At 38.2% G+C, this 26223-nt stretch overlaps 2 protein-coding genes across 16 annotated transcripts in view; both read left to right on the top strand.

Annotated features, from left to right (window-relative positions):
- Positions 1 to 6157, top strand: part of POLK (DNA polymerase kappa) — an 88295-nt gene extending 82138 nt beyond the window's left edge. For all 12 annotated transcript variants that reach the window (XM_008991922.6, XM_035291384.3, XM_078365329.1 and 9 more), the window contains 4 exons: positions 959 to 1130; positions 3261 to 4208; positions 4789 to 4831; positions 4975 to 6157. In XM_008991922.6, the coding sequence (XP_008990170.2) occupies positions 959 to 1130; positions 3261 to 4208; positions 4789 to 4831; positions 4975 to 5059 (1248 nt within the window). In that variant the 3' untranslated portion in view covers positions 5060 to 6157. The remainder of the gene's footprint in view (positions 1 to 958; positions 1131 to 3260; positions 4209 to 4788; positions 4832 to 4974) is intronic.
- An 8280-nt stretch (positions 6158 to 14437) lies between these two features.
- The window catches only part of ANKDD1B (ankyrin repeat and death domain containing 1B), a 61063-nt gene continuing 49277 nt past the window's right edge, over positions 14438 to 26223 (top strand). For 3 of the 4 annotated variants that reach the window (XM_054252174.2, XM_054252172.2, XM_008991920.6), the window contains exons 1-3: positions 14438 to 14735; positions 20058 to 20161; positions 23507 to 23605. In XM_054252174.2, coding sequence (XP_054108149.1) covers positions 14543 to 14735; positions 20058 to 20161; positions 23507 to 23605 — 396 coding nt within the window. In that variant the 5' untranslated portion in view covers positions 14438 to 14542. The remainder of the gene's footprint in view (positions 14736 to 20057; positions 20162 to 23506; positions 23606 to 26223) is intronic. The other variant, XM_054252173.2, reaches the window with a different exon arrangement.

The following is a 26223-nucleotide window of genomic DNA, read 5'->3' as shown; positions in this document are numbered from 1 at the left end:
GGGAGGCAGAGGTTGCAGTGAGCCAAGATCACTCCATTGGACTCCAACCTGGGCGACATAGTGAGACTCTGTCTAATGTAAAAAATAAACAAGAAAAATTCAGTTGGGAAGGGGAATAATAATTACTGGCTAAAATGGGATTTTTAAGTCAAGCATAGTGGCTCATTCCTGTAATCCCAGCACATTAGGAAGCTGAGGCAGGAGGATTGCTTGAACTAAGGAGTTCAAGACCAGTCTGGACAACATAGTGAAATCACGTCTCTACAAAAAATTTTTAAAAATTAGCTGGGCATAGTGGCACGAGTGTGTACTCCTAGTTACTTGGGAGGCTGAGGCAGGAGGATAGCATGAGCCTGGGAGATTGAAGCTTCAGTGAGCCATGATCATGCCACTGTACTCCAGCCTGGGCAATAGAGTGAGACCGCCATCTGAAAACTAAAATGGGATTTCAGCTTATGTTTGGAAAGGGGAGTAAAAATTGTTGGCTAAAATGTTATTTTAATTATTCTTTATAATAGTTTTTATCACCCACCATGTTTTATAAATAATTGGTTATACTTCATATTCTTGTGTCCATAAACCTTTCTGAATTTTTCTAACATGACTTTTTTCTGGAAGTTAGGACATCATATAGAATAATGTATTCTGGTGGGTGCAGTAGCTCATGCCTATAATCCCAACACTTTGGGAGGCCAGGATCACTGGAGGCCAGGAATTTGAGACTAGCCTAGGTAACATAGTGAGATTCTGTCTCTACAAAAAATTTAAAAATTAGCCGAGTATGGTGGCATGCACTTGTAATCTTAGCTATCAGGGGGCTGAGGCAAGAGGATCACTTGAGCCCAGAAGTTGAAGGCTGTAGTGAGCTATAGCTGTGCCAGCACACTCCAGCATGGACAACAGAGAGAGAACTTGTCTCAAATACAAATAAACAAATAACGTATTGTATATGTTATAGGGTAGAACGGTTACCATTAAGTTGAAGAATGTGAATTTTGAAGTAAAAACTCGTGCGTCTACAGTTTCATCTGTTGTTTCTACTGCAGAAGAAATATTTGCCATTGCTAAGGAGTTGCTAAAAACAGAAATTGATGCTGATTTTCCACATCCCTTAAGATTAAGACTTATGGGTATGACTTTTTATTTTTATTTTGTTTTTCCTTAAATCTGCTAGATTTTCCCAAATAATCAACTATGGGAATACAGGTGGCCCCCAGCTTAACAGTGGTTCAACTTACTGATTTTTCAACTTTGCGATGGTGGGAAAGCTGTATGTTTTCAGTACACTCTCAACTTACAATGTGGTTATGTCCAATTAACCCATCATAAATTGAAAGTATTCTAAGTTGACTTATTATGTTTTCAATTTACAATGGGTTTATCTGGATACAATCCTATTTTAAGTCAAAGAGCACCTGTATTCTCACTTTTATTTCTTAAACCTGTTTAGGAAGTTTTTTCCTTTGCTGCTGCCATTTATCTTAATTATTAGATCCTGATTAGTGAAGCCGTGATCATTAGTTTAATTCCAGTAAGAGCCAATTAAAGTTGTTATTTTCCTTATTAATGAAATTCTTGAGTCCAGGTATGTTTCAAAATTCAAAACTTTTCAGATTTTAGAAAGCAAATTCAGTGCATGTATATTATGTAATACTTCTTTGTGGATCTGGGCAATACCGCCTGTTTAAACACATTAATATTTTGTAGCAAAATAAAATATTCAGAGACTGTAAACATTCTAGTCTCTCATTAATTTAGTCATTAGTTATCACTAGTTTACAGTTTTCAGAACTTTTTGGATTTGGGAATTACAGACAAAGGATTGTGATGAATGAAATCACATCTCCAGCCATTTCATGGTAAAAACTAACAAATAAGCCATGTTTCCAAAGTGAACTGGGTCAAAGTACATATAAGGATCAGCAGTCCAAATGCCCACTTTACTAGTAGGAGTGGGTCACTAGCCATACTTTCATATAAGAAAGATACAGCACACACTTAATAAAGTGTTAAAAGAGCCGGGCTGCGTGCAGTGGCTCATGCCTGTAATCTCAGCACTTTGGGAGGCCAAGGTGGGAGGATTGCCTGAGGTCAGGAGTTCGAGACCAGCCTGGCCAACATAGTGAAACCCTGTCTCTACTAAAAATACAAAAAATTACCTGGGTGTGATGGTGAGCACCTATAATCCCAGCTACTCAGGAGGCTGAGGCAGGAGAATTGCTTGAACCCATGAGGCAGAGGTTTGCAGTGAGCCAAGATCACGCTATTGCACTCCAACCTGAGCAACAAGAGTGAAGCTCCTTCTCAAAAAAAAAAAAAAAAAAAAGCCAAAGAGTAGATGTCTACAGAAGCTTAATTCATACTTGCAAAACTTAGAAGCAAGCAAGATGTCCTTCAGTAGGTGAATGGATAAATAAACTGTGGTACATACAGACAGTGGAATAATATTCAGCACATAAATGAATTATCAAGTCATGAAAAGACATGAATGAAACTTAACTGCCTATTGTTAAGTAAAAGAAGCCAATCTGAAAGAGCTAAATACCGTATGATTCCAACTATATGAGATTCTGGAAAAGGCAAATATAAATACAGTAAAAAATAATTGTCAGGAGTTAGGAGGGAAGGAAGGGATTAATAGGCAAAACACAGGAATTTTAGGGCAATGAAATGATTCTGTATGATTCTATAATGCTACATGTCATTATAAATTTGTCCAGGCACACAGAATGTACACCAAGGGTGAACCCTATGTAAGCTATGGACTTTGAGTGACAATGTTGTGGCAATGTAGGTTTGTAGATTGTAACAAATGTACCATTCTGGTACCACATGTTGATAGTTGGGGTGGAAGGGTATACATGTGTAGGGGAAGGGGATCTACGGGAACTCACTGTACCTTCTGCTTAATTTTTCTGTGAATTTAAAATTCCTCTAAAAAATAAAGTTTATTGAAAAAAAAAAACTAAAGAGTCTGTATAGTTGACTCCAGTTAGTTACATAGTATTTAATGGTATTATGTGTCATATATGAATTAAAGTCCTACATCATCCTGCTAACTCCAAATAGTTAATATTTAATGGTATTCTTTTATAAAGGAAAGTAAATTTTCACTCATAATACCAGCTTTGAAATGTTACTTATTGTTTCTCTCTAGCCAACTTTTTGTATATGTCATAGCATGAGACGAAATGTTTTTATGCATTGTGAGTGAATTGGCTTTGTTGAATTTGAATTTGATTGTGATTGATTTAATTTAGGTGTTCGGATATCTAGTTTTCCCAGTGAAGAAGACAGGAAACACCAACAAAGGAGCATTATTGGCTTTTTACAGGCTGGAAACCAAACCCCATCAGTCAATGGGTGTATACTAGAGAAAACTAACAAAGATAAGTTTGCAAAACCTCTAAAAGTGTCTCATAAGAAGAGTTTCTTTGATAAAAAACGATCAGAAAGGAAATGGAGCCACCAAGATACATTTAAATGTGAAACCGTGAATGAACAAAGTTTACAGACATCACAACCATTCCCAGTTTTAAAGAAGATGAATGAGAATTCGGAAATATCAGAGAATTCAGATAACTGTCAGATATTTACCTGTCCTGTTTGCTTTAGGGCACAAGGATACATCAGTCTGGAAGCCTTTAATAAACATGTAGATGCATGTCTTGATGGACCTTCAATCAGTGAAAACTCTAAAATGTTCTCATGTTCACATGTTTCTGCAACCAAAGTTAACAAGAAAGAAAATGTTTCTTCTTCACTTTATGAGAAGCAAGATGATGAAGCCCATCCAAAAAATAGAGAAATATCTCCAGTAGATTATGTAGATTTAGTAGATACTATAGATAACTCATCTGAAGCAGAAAGCATAGATGCTTTAAGTAATGAGCATAGCAAGGAAGAATGTTCTAGTCTCCCAAGCAAGTCTTTTAATATTGAACACTGTCATCAGAATTCTTGTACTGTTTCATTGGAAAGTGAAGATGTTGGATTAAGTAGACAAGAATCCTGCCAGCCTTATTTATGTAAAGTGGTAACAGGCCAAACACTAGTTTGTCCTGTTTGTAACAGAGAACAAAAGACTTCAGATCTAACCCTGTTCAATGTGCATGTGGATGTTTGCTTAAATAAAAGTGTTATCCAAGAACTAAGAAGGGATAAAGTTAACCCAGTTTATCAACCCAAAGAAAGCTCCAGAAGTACTGGTGAGTATATGGTCATTTTAAACTACATGGTTTTCTAGGAATAAGTTTTATTAAAATTAATGAGATTGTTGTTAAATCTGAAACACACACTATTAAATGGGTAGTTTGTGTATGCTGCTATTTAGGAAAATGTTAGTTATCCTGCCATAGTTTAGAATTACCTCAAGCCTATAGATTGTGAATCTTGGGAAAACTTTGGTTTGATCTTGATTTACTACAGAATGAACTCAAAGGTTTAAGGAGTTGAGTGATCTAATCAAAAAAGAAATTCCTTCAGAGAACTTCTGTGAAGGCATAGTGGTAAATTAACTATAGTTGCATAATAAGAAAGCCTCTTCAACTTGTTTTTTGGTAATGTTGAGTCTACCCAAATTTCACCAATAAAATTAAGTGTAATGCTAATAAAACTAGTAAATTACAAAGAAATTATAGTTTTTGGTGTGTTTACATATGAACTATATACTACCAATGAAGCTATTATCTTTAATCAATGAGTTTTAACTTATTAAATTTTTATACAACTTTTAAATTATTTTATGTTATTCATTATGGAATTTTTTGACTTTTCTTTCCTCTAAAGGTAGCTCAAGTGGAGTACAGAAGACTGTAACAAGAACAAAAAGGTATGGCTAATTTGAGCTTTAATAAAGCTGGCTACAATATGAAAATTCAATTATTTTATAAATTATTAAGTAACAATATTAAAAATGAATTATTTTCTAGAATCTCTTTCTGTATTTTAATTGTGTATTCTTTTTCATTCTAGGCCAGGATTGATGACAAAGTACTCAACATCAAAGAAAATAAAACCAAACAATCCCAAACATACCCTTGATACATTTTTTAAGTAAACATTGAACATTTGATCATTAATTTTTAATTGAAACTTCTTATTTTATAATCAATGAATTTGTTCTTCCCGTTTAAGTTTGCAGATTTATTTAGTGAGGCAAGTGCAATAATCCTTCCTCAGATGATGTTTACTTTTCTAAGAATTTGGAATATGTACTAATTCTTTATATCTTTTTTATAACCATGAGAATTTACTTCTGTTATACATCAATTGGAAATTAATCCTGTTAAGAGATAATTTTTAAAAAGGAAATTAGGAATTAGATCAGAAGATGATTTTTAAAATTATTTTTATACTGACTATAAGAACAGATTTGTAAGGGCTCTCAAAGATTCATGCAAACCTATAGTATCCTAAGGATTTTTTAGCACTTAACTACTTTGTTGGCATTGATCCTAATATCTTTAGATACCTCATGAGCATTCATAATTAAAATTTATCTTAAGTTCTATGAAGAGTATTAACATAACTAGCATAAGTGGTTTTCTTACCTTCAGGAAAAATAACATCATAGTATTATCTGTGTTAAAATCGTTTTTGCTTCAAATATAATTTTTAATTTGGCTTTTCTTATTTAAAATTCTGTTATGAATAAACACTTGAATCACTTTTTAAAATATTTAGTCCAAGATGATTCAAAGTAGTTTTATTTTAATACAGGACTTTTAAATGGCAGTATTTCATTTCTTGTCAGTTATGTTGGTACTTTCTACAAATCTATAAAGAAGAATGAATTGTATAGTCATTTTATTATAGTCTTCAAGAGAAAATGTGTAATTCAAAAGATTAATATATATTAAGACACATTAAGTATCTTAGTTACATTACTATCAACATTTTTGTTAATAGCTGTGAAAGAAGACAGCTTAATAGTAGTTAGCTTAAGTAGTTTCTCAACATACTTTTGTGCTATCAATGAGTTCTTCTCAAAAAATTATTATTTAGGCCTTGCACGGTGGCTCATACCTGTAATCCCAGCACTTTGGGAGGGGAAGGCAGGCAGATTACTTGACAGGTCAGGAGTTCCAGACCAGCCTGGCCAACATGGTAAGACCCTGTCTCTACTAAAAATATTAAAAAAAAAAAAAAAAAAAAATTAGCCAGGCTTGGTGGCACCTGCCTAATCCCAGCTACTCAGATGGCTGAGGCAGGAGAACCATTTGAAACTGGGAGATCCAGGCTGCAGTCAGCCAAGATCTTGCCACTGCACTCTAGCCTGGATGACAGAGTAAGACTCTGTCTCAAAAATAATAATAATAATAATAGTTATTATTTAATTGCAACATGAAATTGGAAGCCATTTTCTGTTACTTCTTTAAGGAACTAAGTCTTCTGTTCTCTTATATTTTTGTTTTCTCTCCCCTTGCTTTTCATATTTTAGCTTATTATCTAAATATATATTTATATAACATAAATACATATTTTATATATTATAATATTTTAGGAATAGCTTAATTAAGAATGTGCAGACTTTGGCAAAGTGATAACTTGACTTTTAATTACTAGATTGTTTAAAGTAAGCTTAATGCCTGTTAGCATGCCAATTCAATCCCATGACTGATGTTGTTATGCACTATGAAAAATACAAAGTTGTAGTGTTATGGTTTTTGATCATGTGATTTACTTATGTAAGTTCTGTACAAATTTAAGTTCAGTGAACACTGATTTAATGTACTGAAAGGTAAATAGTACCATATTCAGTTCTTTTCTGTCTTGCCTTAAGTTTATTTTTATTTTCAGTATTAGAATAAATGCTAAATTATTTTCATTTAAGGATTTATTTAGTCGATGTCATCATTTAGTAATATTTCATAATCATTTGAAATAAAATTTAGAACTTTAATTGATGTGAGATGCTTTTCTTACTTTTCTACTCTTCCTCCCTCTTACACCTTCACTTGTGCTTTCTCTGCCCAGAATTTTCATCACATTCTTTACTACCTATTTTGTCTAGTATATCCAGTCCATTTTCTTTTTAATATAACTTTGATTTGGGGCATTTCAAGAAAATAACAGCAAAACTACGAGGACTGGTAATAAGCATGCATAATCTTACCTACTTGGTGAACCTAATATAAACCTAATCATAAAGAACTACCATATTTGCAATATATGTAACTGGTGAAAAACTAGTATCCAGAATATATAAATGATTCCTGTGAATCAGTAAGAAAAAGACAATCAATAGAAATTTGGACAAAAGACTTTATATTGGCATTTCAAGTGAAAGGAAATCCAAATGACCAAGAAACAGGAAAATATTCCCAGCCATATTAATATTTGGGAAGTAAAAAATAAAACTACAAGGAGGTATCATTACATCCTTACCATATTTACAAAAATGAAATGATCTAATGATACTAAGTTTTGTTGATGATGTCAACTCTTACGTTGAAAACAATCGCTGTGGAAAACTTTGTCCTTTAATAAATTTAAAGATAAACATGCCCAAAGCCCAGCAATTGCACTCTGAGGTATACATCTTTGCAGGTTATCTTTCATTACAGTTATTTTTTTTTCCTGCTAGGACCCTAACTACTACAATGCCTTGGGAACACCACTGAAAATGTACCCTGGGAAGCATGTACAAGAAGGTTCTTCCTAGGAAGGAAGATGCCCCCAAAATTTTTTCTTAATGTTCATAGTAGCACTGCAATAGCCAAAAGTTGGAAGTGAAGCAAATATTCAGCAATGGTAGAATGGTTAAATTCTACTGTGGCATTTATATTAAAACAATAGAATTCTACACAGCGGTGAAAATGAAGGAAATAACTAATCACAACATAGATGAGTATCACAGACATTGTGGAGCAAAAGAAGCAACTTAAAGAAGGATGCCATTAACATAATTCCACTTGTATTAAGTTTAAAACAGTAAAAACTGAACAACTACGTTGTTTTAAGCATTATGTATATGAGATAAAACGATAAAGAAAACCAAGTGTTTTGCTGTCCTCAGAACCAGAATAATGATTTCCTCTGTGGAGAGGTAAGGTAATTTGACTGGGGAGTAGCACCTGGTGATTCTGGGATGCTGGCAGTGTTCCATTTCTTGTCTTGGGTGGTGAGTGCATGGATGTTTACTTTTAAAATACTCTTTATACATATATATTTTACGTATTCTTGTTTATATATGACCTTTATCGTTATAAAAAAAAGGGCAAAAACTGCTTTCATTAAGATGATATTTTCCTCCATCTCTGCAGGCTAGCTAGTTTCAATCGAGAAAAAAAAATACATGTCTCTCTTCTAGTACCTTGCTGAACACAGCAAGAAAGAACCATCCCATGCAAAAGTTTTAGTTTTTCTCCTAAAATTTCCCCTAATCCTACAACCTCAATCAGCATTTGGTCTACTTTCCAAAGACAGCTGTTGACAGTTTGACCAATTGTTTTGTTACTACTTGTGATGGTTAATATGAGTGTCAACTTGATTGGATTAAAGGATGCAGAAGATTGTTCCTGGGTGTGTCTGTGAGGGTGTTGCCAAAGGAGATTAACATTTGAATCAGTGGGCTCAAGAGGCAGATCCGCCCTCCGTCTAGTTTGGCATCATCTAATCAGCTGCCAGCACAGCTAGGATAAAAGCATGCCAAAGACTGTGATAATGCCTAGCTTTATACATGTTTTATTATTATACTGTGTCCTTTTGGAGTGGCTTGGAAGTATCTGGAAGAAGGCTTAAAATATGACTATTCACCTGGGGCTAAAAAAAAAACAAACAATTTTTTGAAAAAAAAACAAAAAACTATTTTTTGAGGAAATATTCCATTAAAAAAAATCATACCTGGTGTAGCTGGTGCTGAACTGTTGATTTTAGAGAAAAGGTCTTGCTGTCATCCAGGCTGGAATGCAGTGTCATGGTTATAACTCACTGCAGCCTGGAACTCTTGGGCTGACACGGTCCTCTCATCTCAGCCTCCCGAGTAGCTGGGACTACAGGCTGTTGCCCCGATGCCCAGCTAATTTTTTTGTATTTTTTTGTTGTTGTTGAGATAGGATCTTCCTATGTGGCCTAGATTGTTCTTGAACTTCTGGCTTCAAGCAGTCCTCTTCCTCAGCCTCCCAAAGCTTTGGGATTACAGGTGCGAGCCACCACTCCTGGCCCTGGTACTGAATTTTCTTTGAAGTAATGTTCCGTCTTGAAAAGCAGCAATATATTTGAACACACTTTGTGTTGGTAGGATTTTAGTAAACTTCACAGAGAGGTGATGTTTATTCCCCTGGAGCAAAAACTAACTGTTCTTTCATTGTATAATTAAGGAAATCACTTGCTTTGTAATACATAGCTGAATTAACTCAAGAAAAACTCAAATGACATTATGGTGAGTATTGGAAACATGATTCCATTTATTAAGCAAACCATAATATTGAACTGTTCCCCTTACTAATATGAGGTAATTGTGACACTCTTATTTTGTAACTGCTGCTGTCTACAGAATGCTCAGGGAGATAAAAGATAATTGAGAGACAAATGGTACTAACCCTTTTCTTCTAACTTCAGTCTCTAAAGTGTATTATGATTTCAAACTCATTCCTCTATACACACACACACACATACTACCTCTGCTAACCACATACCTATCATTGAGTTCTGTCTACTCTTGTAGGACCTCTTGAAAACACTTCTTTCCATTTCTTTTATCAGGTTCTTAACAGTTGTCTAGTATCTGGCCTTCTAACTCATAGCTTAACTTTCGCTAGTTTCTTTCCCTGCTCTAGATCGTCTCGTGCATTTTTATAGACAATACTTTCCTAATATCACTCATGTTGTTGGGTGTATGTGGAGAGAGGCAGAGAGAGATTCCCTAAATTAGAGACAAAAAGGGGGAATAAAAGGTGGGTCAGTTCTGGAATCAAATCTAGTTTTCTTTTATGAAGGTTCAAAAGCTTTTTCTCTCCTAGAATATGCTAAACTTCAAATGTGATCTCTGAAACTGTCACAAGCGTGAGATGCGCCAAGGTTTTTTGTTTTTTGCTAGCAATTCTGGGCAGAGATCCTGGTTGTCCTTCAACATTCTACTTTTCTGTTATATTATTAGAATTTTAGCTAGGCACATGATCACCCAGAATAGACTACTGTATTTCGTCAATTCTTTATTTTATAAAGCACTAAGAAATAATACCTAAGATAGGGAGTCTAATAGGTTACCACTGCATAAATATGGGACACCAAGGCTTCTACCTTAAGAGCAAGAATAAAGAAGAAAGAGGGAGCAAAGCAACTTGGCATGCTCAACCTTGGCACTGGTTGGAAGGAGGAACTTTTAAACCACAAGCCATTACACATGTAGGCTTGTAATCTGAATTCATACAAATGGTATGATCCTAAAGAGCTCAAGCAGAAAATGTAATTAAAGTATTGTCCCTAGTGACTGGCAGAAGCATATGCAAATCCTTTCTGGCAGAACTCAACTTCAATTCAGGCAGACAATTTAGAATCTCAATTAAAGAGATGTGATAATGTGAAAAGTGGGTGTTACAGAATTGATGACCACAATGTATCTCCCATCCTTCCAGCTCACACCCTCCCAGCTAGGGTTAGCCATGTGACTGAGTTTCGACTAATGGGATATAAAAGGAAGTACTGGCCAGGTGTGGTGACTCATGCCTGTAATCTCAGCACTGGAAGCCTGAGGCAGTGGATCATCTGAGGTCAGGAGTTCAAGACCAGCCTGGCCAAGAAGGCAAAACCCTGTCTACTAAAATACAAAAAGTTGCTGGGCATAGTGACACACACCTGTGATCCCAGCTACTCAGGAGGCTGAGGCAAGAAAATCACTTGAACAGGGGAGGTGGAGTTTGCAGTGAGCTAAGATTGCGCCACTGCACTCCAGCCTGGGTGACAAAGCGAAACCTTATCTCAAAAAAAAAAACAGAAGTACTATGTGTGGTTGCTTCTGGGAACCTTCCTTTCTGGCAGCTGTAAAGGAAACTTTGAGGTTAAGGGTGGTTTTCTGTTATAATAAATAATATTTCCTCATGTTTGTTTTTTCATTGATAAGGAAACATTGTTTTGAATTTAATGCCTCTTTGCCTCTTCTTTCTATTTCTCCGTTCCATCCTGCTGCCTGGAAGCAGAAGCTGCCATTTATACCTGAGCATAAGGGTTGCACATGTGGATGGTGGAGTAGAGGGCTGCAGGGGCTGATTCCTGCGGGCTTTGTAAAACAGAGACGTTTTATCAGCACTGGCCTGCACACTTTCAGACTTTCACAAGAAACAAAAACTTTGTTTAAGCCATAGTTATTTGGGTTTTCCTATTAATTATAGTTAAATCCTAGTTGATATAGGACATAAAGAGATTATTAAGACATGTTTGTCCTCAAAAAATGGAGAGCCAGTCCAGGAACAGTTTGCATTCAATATAGGGAGGGCTATAATCAGTGAATATACAAAGTGGGAATCTAGAGAAAAATCTAGGAAGATGTTTTTTAAAAATATGGGATCCTTGAACAGGACATGAATTTAAAGGTTTACTTTAGAATTGAAGGTATTTGTTTAGACCTTCCTTTAGGGGAGAAACTAAAGCTTTCAGGACTTGAAGACAAGTTACTGTTCACATGGCTAAATTGCATTCCATATTTATTTGACAAATACTTATTGCAAGTCTGGTACTGTTTTAGCCACTGGAGATGCAATAAGAAGCTTTTTTTTTTTTTTTTTAAAGACAGAGTCTTGCTCTGTCACCAAGGTTGGAGTGCAGTGACATGATGATCAGAGCTCACTGCAGCCTTGACCTCCTTGGCTCAGGCCATCCTTCCATCTCAGCTTCCCAAGTAGCTAAGACGACAGGTGTGCACCACCACCCCTAGCTAATTTTTAAATTTTTTTGTGGAGATGGGAGTCTCACTATGTTGCCCAAGTTGGTCTTGAACTCCCCATCCTCAAGCCATCCTCCCACCTTGGCCTCTCAAATTGCTGGGCTAACAAGCCTGAGCCATCACGCTTGGCCAACAAACTTTTAAAAATCACTGTTTTCATGAATTTTACATTCTAGTTGGGGAAACAGACACTAAACAGACATTTCAGTGGTAAGTGCTACAAAGGAAAGAGCAGCGTAAGGGTATGGGACATGAAGGTAAGGGAGACTTTTAGAATAGGATGATCTGGGAAGGCTCCTCTGAGGAAGTGACATTTAACCTGAAATGTTAATGATACGAAAGATCAAACGATTCAAAAAATTCAGAAGTGAAGGTGGGGGAGAGAGGTTCTAGGCAAAGGGAAATAGAAGCTGGATGGCTTCAACCAGGAAACACTGGATGAAGGATGGAGAATTGTAGGGCCCAAGATCAGAGAGATGAGTAGGGCCAGATCATGTGAGCAAGCTTTCATGTTTTAGCATATTTAGAATTAATCTTCTACTTGAGAACTAACCTGATATTAGAAACAGAGTGAAAAAGAAACTATCTCCCACAGTATACTTCACAGCTTCTCATCTAGCCAAAGCTCTCAGGGAAATTAAGTCGAGCTATGGCTAAGTTTCACATAATGCACTGCTTTGGGGTTTTCATCTCATCTGTTAGAATAAGTTAAGTACCACATCATATTATAAAGCTATGTAACATAAAATGATGGTGCATTTTCTCCTGTCATTGATAAGAGAATTTTTTTAAAAATGAATTTTTGGTTTAGAGTTTGAAAACAATTTCAAACTTGGATAACCCAATCAGATCTTTTTTTTTTCTTTTTTTTTTTTTTGAAATAGAGTCTGGCTCTGTCACCCAGACTGGTGCGCAGTGGCACAATCTTGGCTCATTGCAACCTCTGCCTCCCAGGCTGAAGCCATCCTTTTCACCTCAGCCTCCTGAGTAGCTGGGACTACAGGCATGCACCACCATGCCTGGCTAACTTTTGTATTTTTTGTAGTGGGTTTCGGAGGGTGGGTGTCTCACTTTGTTGCCCAGACTGGGAGATCTTTCTGTACTTAACTGTATGCTTTCCATTGGTCTGGTGCTGTTTTCACTATTATTCCTTCTTTTGTGTGGGTATTTTCCTCTGATTTTTAGAATTTTAGTTGTGAACATGCTACACAAACACATAATTTGTACCCTGTTCTTCCATTTACATATTATACTTTCCATATTAGTACATTGTCTGATATTGCCACATAATACTCAATTCAACCTATCTGCTATTGTTTTTATCATATCCCTATTACAAACATTGGGCCTATTTCACTTTTTTAAAAAGGGAAAGTTTGAGGTTACAGGTGATGTTCTGATACAATAAATAATATTTTGTCATGTTTGTTTTTTCATTGATAAGGAAACATGGTGTATTTAAATACACAAAATATTGATCGGCCATTATTAATACCCATTTTTAGAATAAACCTACGTTCCCATTCTCTCTCCCTCTTTTTCTTCCTTTCTTCCTCTCCTTCACTCCTTTTTTTTTTCTTTCTTTCTTTCTTAAAAAAAAGTACTGGGAAGTGTTCTGGGAGTTTTCACCATCCTGTGCTCTAATCATATCCTAATAGTTACTGATTTGAAAGTGGTACGCTGGGTTACATACATAAATATCACTAGAAAGAAATGATTCTTATGGTAAATTCACAAAAGGATTGCTTTTGGATTATAATTTGGCATCATGTGAGTTTGCCTATCATGGGTTTGTTTCTGAGAATGTGATCACGTCAAGGTGCCCTCACAAAGTTGATCCTCTCCAACCTGAAAAAATTGGAAGCCCTTGACTTGGCTTCTTCACCTAACTACTGAGTGGCCCAATCGGCAGGTCTCCTTTCCTGGCATGGTGCTGTAACCTGCCCACCTGAGATCTCTCCCACTACTTTCTTAAAAAAAAAAAAAAAAAGATAAGGAAACATTGTTTTGAATTTAATGCCTCAAATGTGGTGCACAATAATTTGAAGAAAAACACTGCCAAGTTTGAAATTAACATTCATATTAGGTAATTTACATTAAAATGATGCCTCTTTTGTAAATTTGTAAGCATACAAAATAAGTGAAAACCTGATTATCTTTCTTGAAGTTTATTTGGGGGAGGGGTCAGAATTTCACTTGCTTCTGTATTATTTCACTTTTCGAAAGAATCCGCCAGGCAAGATTATAATTGCATGGTCTTCAAATGAGAAATTTAGTCGAAAGAAAATGTTGGAAGCCCATTTAGAAATGATTTAATATTGAAGTTCCAATAGTGTTGGTTATAAATTCAACCTTGACATTTCTCAAAATTGTGGAAAGAAGTGGTAGAGGAGAGCTGGGAGTTTATTGGAGCTTGTAAATTTCTCAGGATGTTTTATTTCCTGGAGAACCAAACCTTAGCACGCCACACCTGAGGGCGGATTCTCCCAGGCCGGCCCAAGCAAGGGCAGGGAACCAGGGGCTTATTACCCAGCGAATCACAAGAGTGGACTCGGTCCTGTGCTTCGGCCGGGCTCACCTGCCTGCGTCCAGCCCCGCGCCCTGGATCTGGGTCTGAGTCTGGATCTTGACCTGTGCAACAGGTCCGCGGAGGCGACCATGGACGCCGCCGGCCGCGCCCAGGGCCACGGGGCCACGGCGAGGGGACTGCTGCTCGCAGCGGCTGCGGCCGCCAAAGGGCTCAGGGAAGACCTGAGGGGCGCGGCCGCCCTGCCTTGGAGGGGTCTGTCCCGCCTCCCGAAGCGGGAGGGGCTTGGAGAGGAGGACCCGGCAGTTGCCGGGCACGAGCTCCGTGAGTCCCGGGACGAGGTCTCAGAAAATCAGGTTGCTGGGCGGGCTGGTTCGAAGGGACTTGGGAAGGTACCCAGTGCAGCACCTCCGGTAGCTGCGGGAGGGAAAAACTGACGCGGCGACTCCGCCCTGGGACCCTGAGTCCCGGCCTCCACCGCTGCATTCCCGGTTGGCTGGTTTTCAGCTTTGGAATCCACCCCCACCATGTACTGTGGGTTGAAGGACAGTATTATTCTTCCGAATTAAGGAGGAGGCTTTTAAAAATAATGATTAAGTCCTTTTGCAGATAAGAGTTTCCATGCTCTTATCTCCTATATCGTGACTTTGCGCCGATTTATTGTCTGACTTTAAATAAGTCACTTAACTTTTCTGCACTTAAGTTCTTAAAGCATGGAGTGGATCATCTATGCCCTGGGAATAATGTATAGAATAAACTGAGGCAGCTGTTAAACAGTTCAAAAGTTGAAAGTGATTCAAGACTCTTTCTCTCCCCACTCCCTCCACCCCGCCACCCTTCCCCAGCAGGGTCTTGCTGTGTTGCACAGGCTGGAATGCAGTAGTGCAATCACAGACCTCCTCAGGCTCAGATGATTCTGCCACCTCAACCTTCCCAGGACTCAAGTCTCTAGACGGGGCACACCATCCAAGTCTGAGAGCTGGGATGGCCTTATTTCCTAAACCAGGCTTGGAAACTGTACACCAATTCCTCAATTATAATGTTCATTCAGTCGTTCTAGGAATATTTTCAAGGGCTTAACTATTTGATAGGCATGTTCTAGATGTAGGGATGGAGAGAAAAAGACAACCCCTGTTCTGGTGGAACATTCTGTTGTGGTGGAGGGGAAATAGACAATAAGATAAGTACGGAAATAAATGAATAAGATAATTTAAGGTAATAGTGCTGTGAAGGCTATGAGACAGGGTGATGTGGTTGGACTCAGGCTGCCTGGGACAGTTCTATCACTTATAAACATGAGCAAGTGGTGTAAATTTTGAAAATCGCAGTTTCCTCATTTGTATGAAGGGAATCGTGCCTACATCATCAGGTTATTTGTTTTATATAAAACCTAGGGCATTCTAATATTTGGAGGTCAAGCAAAGGAAAAAGAGCCAGTAAAAAAGACTGTAAAGCAACAAGTGGTTTACGAGACCACTAGAGAAGAACATGTGACAAGGAGTGTGTTCCTTTGCGTCCCAATTGCCAAGAGCTCAATGCATGTGACAGAGGCGTGATGAGTGGGTTTTGGCAAGACGGAGTGACCTCAACGAGAGCAGTTTTAGTGGAGGAGTGAGAAAGATGTCTGATTAGCATGGGTTGAGACAAGACTGTGAGATGAAGAAATGGAGACAACAATTATAGAATACTTAAGTTTGGGATAATGGAAAGTTGAAAAATGCAGCAGCAGTTGAAAGGAAGCTGGGGTCAAGGGAGGGTTTTTTACACTTATGGGATTATGGCAGCTCCATATTTTTTGAGGGGAGTTATCTACTGGAGATAGATTAGGTGATCTAGAGGAAAGAAGAGATAATTTCCAGGAGATTGACATATGAAACACTTGAAAAGATAAGAGGGAAAGGAATCCAGAGCCCAGGTGTAGAGGTTGGCCTTTCCTAGGCACAGGGATGCTTCATCCTGTCTGTATAAATGAAGGTAGGTTGGTTGACTCGCCTAGGTGGGAAGATGTGGGGATTTGTGTCCTGCTTCATCCTGTCTGTATAAATGAAGGTAGGTTGGTTGACTCGCCTAGGTGGGAAGATGTGGGGATTTGTGTCCTATTACTTCTGTTTTCACTATGAGGCAACGGTATTAACTGAGAATTAGGTGATGGTAGTGGGAGGAAGTAAATTAGGTAGATTAGTAAATTCAGATATTTGAGGAGAAAGGAAAGGATGTGACATGCTGAAGAAGGGAAGACTAGGGAAATGCAGAGGCTAGCTAGCAGTGCTGAGATTAGTCAGGAAGAATTTAAGAGACCTGTAAGCATGTGTATCAGTCAGGACAAAGTAAGCTTTTCCTGCAGCAATAAATGACTCTTACGTCTCAGTGACTGAACATTAAAAACAATCTATTTCTGCCCGGATGTGGTGGTTTACACCTGTAATCCCAGCACTTTGGGGAGGCCCAGGTGGGAGGATCACTTGAGGCCAGGAGTTCAAGACCAGCCTGGGCAATATAATGAGACCCTCCATCTCTACATTTAAAAGAAAAATCTATTTCTTGCTTATATGGCATGTCCAAAATAGGTTGGAGAGGGTCTCTCATCTTCTTAGTCTCTCAGGAACCCAGGTGTCAAGGATCACAAGGGACTGAGATTTTATCCTACTTGTAATATCACAAGTTAGCTTACTAGGAGATAGAGATGCTGGCAGAAGACACTTTTGGATTAGAGATGATGGATTTCATTACTCACAGCAGTAGCAGTAACCAGAGTATTAGCATTTGTGTCAGTTCTCCAAGCCCCAATTCCTACAGGGAGATGTAAAGAATGCCAAATGACACGTGCATACACAGTGGGTTGTGCTACAGAAAAATCCTGCGCTTACGGAAACCAAAACTTTTGTAATAGTCAGTAAGCATGCTTATCATTGCTTTCTTGAAAGGCTGCAAGCAGACCTGCCCTTTGCTCCAGAGGAAGATATTATCTCTATTTTCAAAGGCTTTTCACTATAAAAACATCCTTGAAAAGATAGTAAAGAAAGCCAGTCAATGCTTTTGCTTAGAAGATGTGAAGAAATGTGACAGACCCAGGGAGAACTGTCTCCCAATACGAAGTTGATGGAGGTACCACTATCTTGTGACCCCTTTCATTTATACACATGACTTCCAGGGTTAAGACAAGAAAAAGAGACCTGGAGGGTGACAGGCTTTTCACTGACTCAGCCTCAAAGTGACATGCCATCACTTCTGCTTTTAGTCCATTGGATACATCTCATCTAGCTGTATCCAGGCTGGGATATGGGCTAACCCATGTGACCAGGTAGAAGAGAAGAAGCAGATATTGATGAACACTAGCAATGTCTACCACACCATGGCTGTGTGGTTTTTCTCCAGTACCATTTAGCTGTTCAGATACAGAAATAAAGCAAGTAGCAGTTGGATTTGGTCTCAGAATTAGGATCCTGACCAACTAGTCTAATGGAGGAAAAGATTGGTGAGGGAGGTAAGTGTTTGCATAGAAGTGATTTCATAGATGGACCATGTGGTATGGTCTGAATGTGTGAAGTAAATCTCTGTTCTTGTTAAATTACTCAGAGTCAGGTATTTTGTTATAGCAGCAAAAACAGACTGGCACCATGGACTCTAAACATGGTAAGGAGAGAAATAAGGATATAGGGATGAAGAATATGAAAAGGGGTTAGAACTGTGTATTGGAGGACTTAATAAGGTTGCAGAATTTCTAGACTTGGAGAACTAGAGCAGCTGAGCTAAATGGCTGAGAAGTTGTGGTCAAAGAACAGGATTCTGGAAGTCAAGATTTCAGAGGTAGTACAGTTTGAGTGATAATTAGTTCAGGAATGTGCCTCTGAAATTGGATGGCTGAGGTCAGATCTGGGGAAGATGATTACAGGTGACAGAGTCAGGAAACTAAGAGGCAAAGGTGTTGGATTAATCATCTATGAGGAGGTCAAAGTCACCTAGAATAGTGACAAGAGTGGGGGAAGGAAGGAAGGAAAAGAACCAAGTAATAGAAAGAATGAACATATGAATCTATATGAGTCTGCTCAGACGGTCATGACAAAGTACGGCAGACTGGATGGCTCAAACCACAGACACTTATTTTCTCACAGTTGTGGAGGCTGTAAGTCCAAGATCAAGATGTTGGGAAACTTGGTTTCTTCTTAGGCCTCTCTCCTTGGCTTGTAGATAGCCACCTTCTCCCTACTTTCACCCAGTCTTCCCTGTATCTGTGTGTGTGTGTGTGTGTCCTAATCTCTCTTCTTATAGGGACGCCAATCATATCAGATTGAAGCCCCCTCATATCGCCTCATTTTACCTTGATTACCTCTTTAAAGGCTTTATCTCCAAATATAGGCAACATTCTGAGGTACTCATGAAGCAGGAAAGGTGAGACACAAACCTTTTGAACACCCAACTGGAGAAGGAAGTGGCTTTTTATTTGGCTGGGAGCTGCGGGGGTGGGGGGCTACAGCCTCATTTACCATGCTCCCTGAGAAGCAGCTTCTTTCCCCTTTTATAGGCTTACAATGCTAAAGGAGAAACTGAGGTGAAACTATGTCATTGTCCATTGGCTGGACAACTGACCTTACAATCTTTGGCTTCATTGATTTGCTAGTTCATATGCAGCGTGAGCAGAAACAAGCAGGGGAAGGGTCTCCCCTCTGACTTGGGATTAGGACTTCAACATAAAAATTTTGGAGAAACACAATTCAGCCCATGACAATATTTCCCAAGAAGATACTCCTTGGGCTTTGATTGGACTTGGCAGTGTTCTGAAAGGTCTTTGCTTCAGCAAAAATTTGGGGAACATTGAATGTCATGATGGTATCATTTAAAAAAACCCTTGGGAAACTACTCAGCAACACATCTACAAAAACCTCTCTTATGAGCCTTTCTCTTTGGAGATGGTCTGTAGTTGACTCCTACTTAACCTCAATTCTGGTATTATCCCCTGATGCTGGGCAGTCCTCTGAGAGCCCTCTACTCCCCTACATAACAAAAAACTCAAATCCTATAATCTTCTCTATGATAGTTAATAAAGCCTATCATCTGAATGTGTATATGTGTGTGAAATGTGATGTTTATAGTAGATGTGAATCTACTTTTATGTCTTTTTATATAAATGAGAATAAAACATTCTCATCCCATTTACCTTTGTGTCTGTATGTATGACGGGCTGCATTTTGCAATTTTGTTCATGCAGGCCTGATGTCTGTATGGAGTTCAGAAGACAACAGTTTTATCTTTGGATGGAGCATTTGGACCCCTCCCTGTCTAATCTTGTACAAGGCTTTTTACAAACAATGCCCCCTGGGAAGTCTATGGCCACCTTCTGACCTTCTAGGCCAGATACCACAATGCTGACTTCAGGGTGGTCCTCATGAATAATGTTGTGTTTGGGGCCAGGAACATTTTTAAGGGTGTGGAAACCCTTGCAGCATGAGGATAAAGTGGAATCTTGATACTACAGTTTTATAAGAAACTGAAGCAAAGTTCCCGTGTCCTAAATGAAATAGCAAAATGTGAAAGACTCAAGGCTGTTGTTTCATTTCAAGGCTGTTGTTACAAGGTTTGCCCTATGAAATATGCTTTCTCTTTGGCCTCCTTCAATTCCCTCAGTCATGCTTGCTTGCTTGCTTTCAGTACTGCCAAATGAAAGAAGCTTTCAGAATGCTGCTAAAAGCAATAATTTGGATCTTATGGAGAAGCTGTTTGAAAAGAAGGTTAACATTAATGCTGTGAACAATGTGAGTAGAAGTCATAAATATGGCAAGTAACTACTCCAGTGATGGCTTGGGTTATATGGGACACCTGAAATAATAACAAAAATAAAAATCATGGTGCTGGCTGAGATAAGGGAGCTCTTCCAGGGTGTTTAAGCTAAAAAGTGGAGTCAAACAGTGGAAGAGGCTCTGGGTGTTTTAATTTCTCTTACAAGAGGGGGAGTGCACAGAATCTTCATGCATATCTATGCAAAGTCTGTGGGTGGGCGGTAAAGCCAGCTGTCAGGGTTACAGGCCTGGACTTGGTCCTGGATTGTCGCCTGTGGTTCAGTTTGGCCTCACACATTCTGGAAAGGCAGAACATTTTTTGCTATATAATCTGGGTTGTTTTCTTGCCAATGATGTCCTTTGTGGTTCTGTTTCTCCAAATTTAAAATCTAAAGGCATGTGTGGATTTTCATTGTACTGGTTTTGAAATGTAGTGCATCTACCTCTTGGGCAATGAGACCTTATCTAAAACCTGGCTCTTACTTGTTCTTTAAGTGCCTGGGTTTTAGCAGAAGGAAAGTCCACTGCCATAAATTTGGATTCTCTGCTACTTCCTTTTGTGAGGATTTTCTGATAGTCCTTTGAGGCCAGGTATATCAAAGTGAAGGTTGAAGGCTGTGTCAATTGCTTAGGACAATTTGTGGAGTGGTTTGAGGTGGGTGTGGCAGAGGTGGATTTAATGGTAAATGAAGCGGAAGCTTCAGGGCCCTTGCTTGCACAGTCCCCTTGTAAGGCACTGAGAGGACTCTAGTAACATGTTCCTATGACTGTATAACTTTGTAAAATCTGAAAAAGGTAGGGCATTTAACTGCAATTAGTTAAGCTTTCTGACTCTGGCTTCAAAGAGGATTACTAAATTGTCTAAACTCCGGTTCCACAAAACCTATGTCTGTCCCAGGAAGTAAGGTCCTAGAAACTGAAGCTGCAGTATCTGAAATCATGTAGCATGTGCAGTGGAAGAATGTTGTGCATGTGGGGGGTGGTTTGTGCTTATGTGTGGGGATGAGTGTGGGGACTGCTATTTCTGTGTGTATAATGCGTGTGTGTGATGTGTTATGGGTGTATATAGTGTTCATGTTCCATAGATATCTTAGAATAGGAAAACAACAAAATTTTGTAGCATAACAATTTTAGGGACAAAAAGAAAAAAAACAAATCAAGAAAGCAAGGAAGAGCAAAAAGAGGAAAAATGCAAAGGAGGGAAAAGAAAAGAAATAAGTAAGTCTCTTTGATGGGAATATTTGCATAGTTTTAAAATTTTTTATGGATAGATATCTTTGAAGATTATTGTGACCATGGAAGGTTAATTGTGGGAGTAAGTGAAGCAAAAATCACTTTTCCAAGTAGCAGGAAATAGATTCTCCAGTATATTATTTAAACCATTTAACATTTCTTCATATATAGCTTTCTGTTATTTTAAACATTTTTAAAAGTTGATTAAAATACTTAGAGAGATAGTACAATCTAATACACTTTAACTTACAGTGTGGCAAATTATTATAAACTAATGAATTGTATTATACTTTCTAATGATATCTGTTTACTGTTTACACCAAATTGTTGACATGGATACTTGTAGAGTTCCTTAAAATCTGTGATGATGGAGATTTAAAAAATATAAATAATTTTACTGAATTATTTTGGGTGCAATTTTGGCTTACATCCTTATTCACAAATAATAGTGGGGCTTATAAACCCAAAGTTGACATAGTGGAGCCATATAACTTATGGGTTTTTTTGTTTTTTGTATTTTGTTGTTTTTTGAGACTGAGTCTTGATGTGTTGCCAGGCTGGAGTGCTGTTGTGCAATCTTGGCTCCCTGCAACCTCCAGCTCCCGTGTTCAAGCAATTCTCCTGCCTCAGCCTCCCTAGTGACTGGGATTACAGATGTGCACCACCATGCATGGCTAATTTTTGTATTTATACTAGTTACAGGGTTTCACCATGTTGGCCAGGCTGGTCTCGAACTCCTGACCTCAGGTGATCTGCCCACCTTGGCCTCCCAAAGTGCTGGGATTACAGGCATGAGCCGCCATGCCCAGCCATAGCTCATGTTTGGCGAAACTTATTTTATCACTGGGTTAGCTACTGTGAAAGTTTTCAGAATCAAAATGAGGTCACCAATATTAAGAAAACCTTGACAAACAGAACTGGGGAAGGCCATGAAGACAGGGTTCTCATGCTTGTATACTTGATAACAAAACTATCACAAAAGACTACAAACCCACAACCTTGCACAAAGGTCATCACAGCCTTGCACAAAAAATACTTCTGCAAGGACGTCTGCCCAGCAACTGCCTTTCTAATCTCAGACTGGCGTCAGCTGGTTGTTGAACTTTGTAGCAAAGGATAATTATTTCAAAACAATTATGTAATCCTCCTCATTTTTTTCCTTTAAAAAGCTTTGTCTTCTTTTACTTTTCTAAATACACACATAGTTTGCTATAATATGCATATTTCTGTTGCAATGCTTTATTCCCAAATAAATATCTTTCCTTTTGAAAGTCTCTCTTACTATTTAGGTTGACGCTACCAAAAAAAATCAAATATTTAAACAGTTCTCATTTTTTAAAATTGCTTATGTGGAACAAAGAATAGTAAAGCCATGCCCAGACATCTTCTTTGGGAGAAAAAAACAGTGTCTAGAATATGAGAAATGTGACACATATCACTTCCAAGCAAAACTTCCATTTTGGAAATGGATTAGACTGTCTATGGGCATCCCAGGAGCACCATGTTGACTTTCCTTTGGAGCAAAAGATAGTCATAGCTTTCTTTCTCTGCCTTTCTCTTTCTTTCCTTCCTCCTTTCCTTGCTCCTTTTATTCCTTCCTCCCTTCCTTCTTCCTTTTAAAAGGAATTTATTTGCTTCAGTAAAATTTATAGTTCAAACACTTACAGAAGAACAAACATGAATGGATTGAACCTCTAGGTAAATTTTTGCTATGCATTATTAATATATTCTAAGCAGAAACTTTTACCATTATTAATGATTGCACTAGGAGGGAATGCAACTTTTACTTTCTAGGCAAAACCCCTTATAGTGCTACAATATAATGTTACAATATAATATATTTAAGCTGAAACAAGAATTTCAGCTTGAGGTGTGTCCTTCAGTGGATTGGCAAATTCTCTGATGTTATCTCATAATGAAGGCAGAATTCCGCTGGACACACTTCTCATAACTTTCAAAGGTAAAGAGTGGAGCCAAACTATCAAAATAGAAACACTTGATAGAAGAGTATGGCCATTCAGGAAACAGGAAACCTAAAAAGGGTAAATAATGATCAGATGACTAAAAACACAAATTATGCTTCCACAGATGAACCGCACAGCCCTGCATTTTGCGGTGGGGAGAAATCATTTATCTGCAGTGGATTTCTTGCTTAAACACAAGGCCAGGGTGGATGTCGCTGATAAGGTAAGCTCGTTTTTATTGAGTAGGACAAGCTGGAGCATAACCAATGGACAGGGAGAACCTGATCACTGCACACATCTTTTCTTCACATACACACAAAATATTTTAATTAGGAGTACTCATTTTGGACAGGTCTCTTTAGAGAATATACACATAGCTGCTCTTTGTATTTGGGAACTAAATTGTTTACCCATTACTTATGGGACTTGGGGTTTTGCTTATTTTCTCATTTTGACCTTATGGCCAATAGTATGCATTTATAAAAAGAAGATCATTGTCCAGAATATAATCTGGGATGTGGAAGAAGCTAATTGGCCTCAGAGACATTAAATATTGACTTTGCCCTATGAACTCTCTGATAATAAATAAGGCTTATTAAGCAGGTACTAGGTGCCAGGCACAAGTTGGAAGACTTTGATAATAATCCTTCCCCTGTAAGAAAAGTATTATTATAGTAACTCATTTACAGATGAGGATCTGAGACAGAGATTAAATATATCCTGTCCAAAAAAATTATGTCTAAGAAGGGTAGAGGCAGGATTCGGACCTAGCCTGTCTGATTCCAGAGACCATGCTGTTAGTGTAACTATTTATCTGCCTAGATTTCAAAGCCCACACTGAGGATTTTCCACCTATTTTTCCCACCTTCATTTAATACTGTACCATGGCACGAGGAAACCAACAGAAGAGACCCAACATCCTGTTCATCATCTCATGTTGCAGAACAAGATGATAGCATTGCTCTAAAGTTCTTGGTTCTTAATTAATACAATGGACCATGATTCTTAAACTGTTCAGAAGATTCCCACTGAACTATTCTCTTTTCTTTCTGGACTGTGACTTCTTGGAGGATAAGGTTCAGCATTTCTTTACCTTCTTATCTCACAAGGTCTGGGTTTAGTATGTACCTTGTACATTTCTGGAAGATAAATGATTGAGGTCATTATACCAATTGGTCATCTTGTTGGTCTTGTTGGCAATCATACACAACACCTAGACTCGACAGTGATGAGAGTTTCTCTTTGTGTCACATTGGGGCACATCTAGTTTATTGCACTGGTATTGGTGGGCAAGTAGTTTGTTATATTGGCAAACCAGAATTTAAAATTGGCACTGAAAGAACTCTGACTGTGAGTGTAACTAGTTGTATTAATGGCTGTAGTAATTAAGGAACATATACTTTAGGACTGGAAATTGTCATTTGGTTAATTTGCAATATTAGCCTACAAAAGACACATTGGTAATAGACAAGATTATCCAAGTGTATTCTTATTTCTACATTGAAAACTTGATATAGTATCCTTTTATTTTACTTTCACTTTTAGATTAATACACTGTACAATTAACTTTCCTTTTTGGTACACAATTCTATGAATTTTTAACACTTTGTATGTGGCCAGGTGCTATGGCTCATGCCTGTAATCCCAGCACTGTGGGAGGTGAGGCAGGTGTATCATTTGAGGTCAGGAGTTCAAGACCAGCTTGGCCAACATGGTGAAGCCCCGTCTCTACTAAAAATACAAAAATTAGCCAAATGTGGTGGTGGGTGCCTATAATCCCATTTACTCAGGAGGCTGAGGCAGGAGAATTGCTTGAACCCGGGAGGTGGAGGCTGCAGTGAGCCAAGATTGTACCACTGCACTTCAGCCTGGGAGACAAAGAGAGACTCTGTCTCAGAAAAACAAACAAATATTTGTATAAATTTGTATAACTATAAATAATCAAAATGCACAACAATTGCATCACCCAAAAATTCCCTCATGACGCTTCTTTGTAACCAACATCTCCCACACTAGCAACCACTGGTCTGTTTTCTGTCTCTGTAGTTTTGCCTTCCTGAGAATGGCACATAAATGATCTTTTGAGACTGGCTTCTGTTACTCAGTGAAATGCCTCTGAAGTTCATTCATAGTTTTGTATGTGTCAATAACTCCTCCCTTTTTATTGTTGAAATTATTCCAGTTTATGGATGTACCATCATTTATTGATCCATTCACCAATTGAAGAACGTTAAGGTGTTTTTTCCCCCAGATTTTGATTATTACAAATATAGCTGCTATAGACATTCATGTATAAGTATTTGTGTAAGCATAAGTTTTCATTTCTCTAGTGTAAATACCTAGGAGTGAGATCACTGGGTCATATAGTAAGTGTTATGTGTAACTTTTACAAAAAGCTGCCAGACTGTTTTTGAGAGTAACTATGTATAGAGAGCCAGAGTAGCCCACCCGCTCTGGGAGCATCAGCAGCAAGGCAGCTGTGACCTTTGGGTAAACTCCAGCAAAGTAAAACCATAGTAGGAAAATGTGTATGTCTCAGAGAAAAACAGAGAGGCCTAGAAAAAGATAACCAGCTCTCACTAACCTTGCTGCAAAATAGTTGTTAGCTAAAGTATGTTAACTGAAGTGTAAGAATTATAATCACAGGCTGTTCTAAGTAACTGCAACCTCCCTCTGCTATATGCTTTGTAAGCATATAAAATAAAGTACTCTAAGGCAGGTCAGGGCTGAAAAGACTAACATCAACAGCTTTTCAGACCCCCTGGCCCAGCTTTCTATGTGTTTGTCTGTGTGTCTTTCTTTATCCCCCACTGTTCCCTCTTAGGTCTTTAAACCCTCGTG

This window comes from Callithrix jacchus, chromosome 2, assembly GCF_049354715.1.
Source record: "Callithrix jacchus isolate 240 chromosome 2, calJac240_pri, whole genome shotgun sequence".
NCBI lineage: Eukaryota > Metazoa > Chordata > Mammalia > Primates > Cebidae > Callithrix > Callithrix jacchus.
This window is presented reverse-complemented; position numbering and strand designations above follow the sequence as displayed.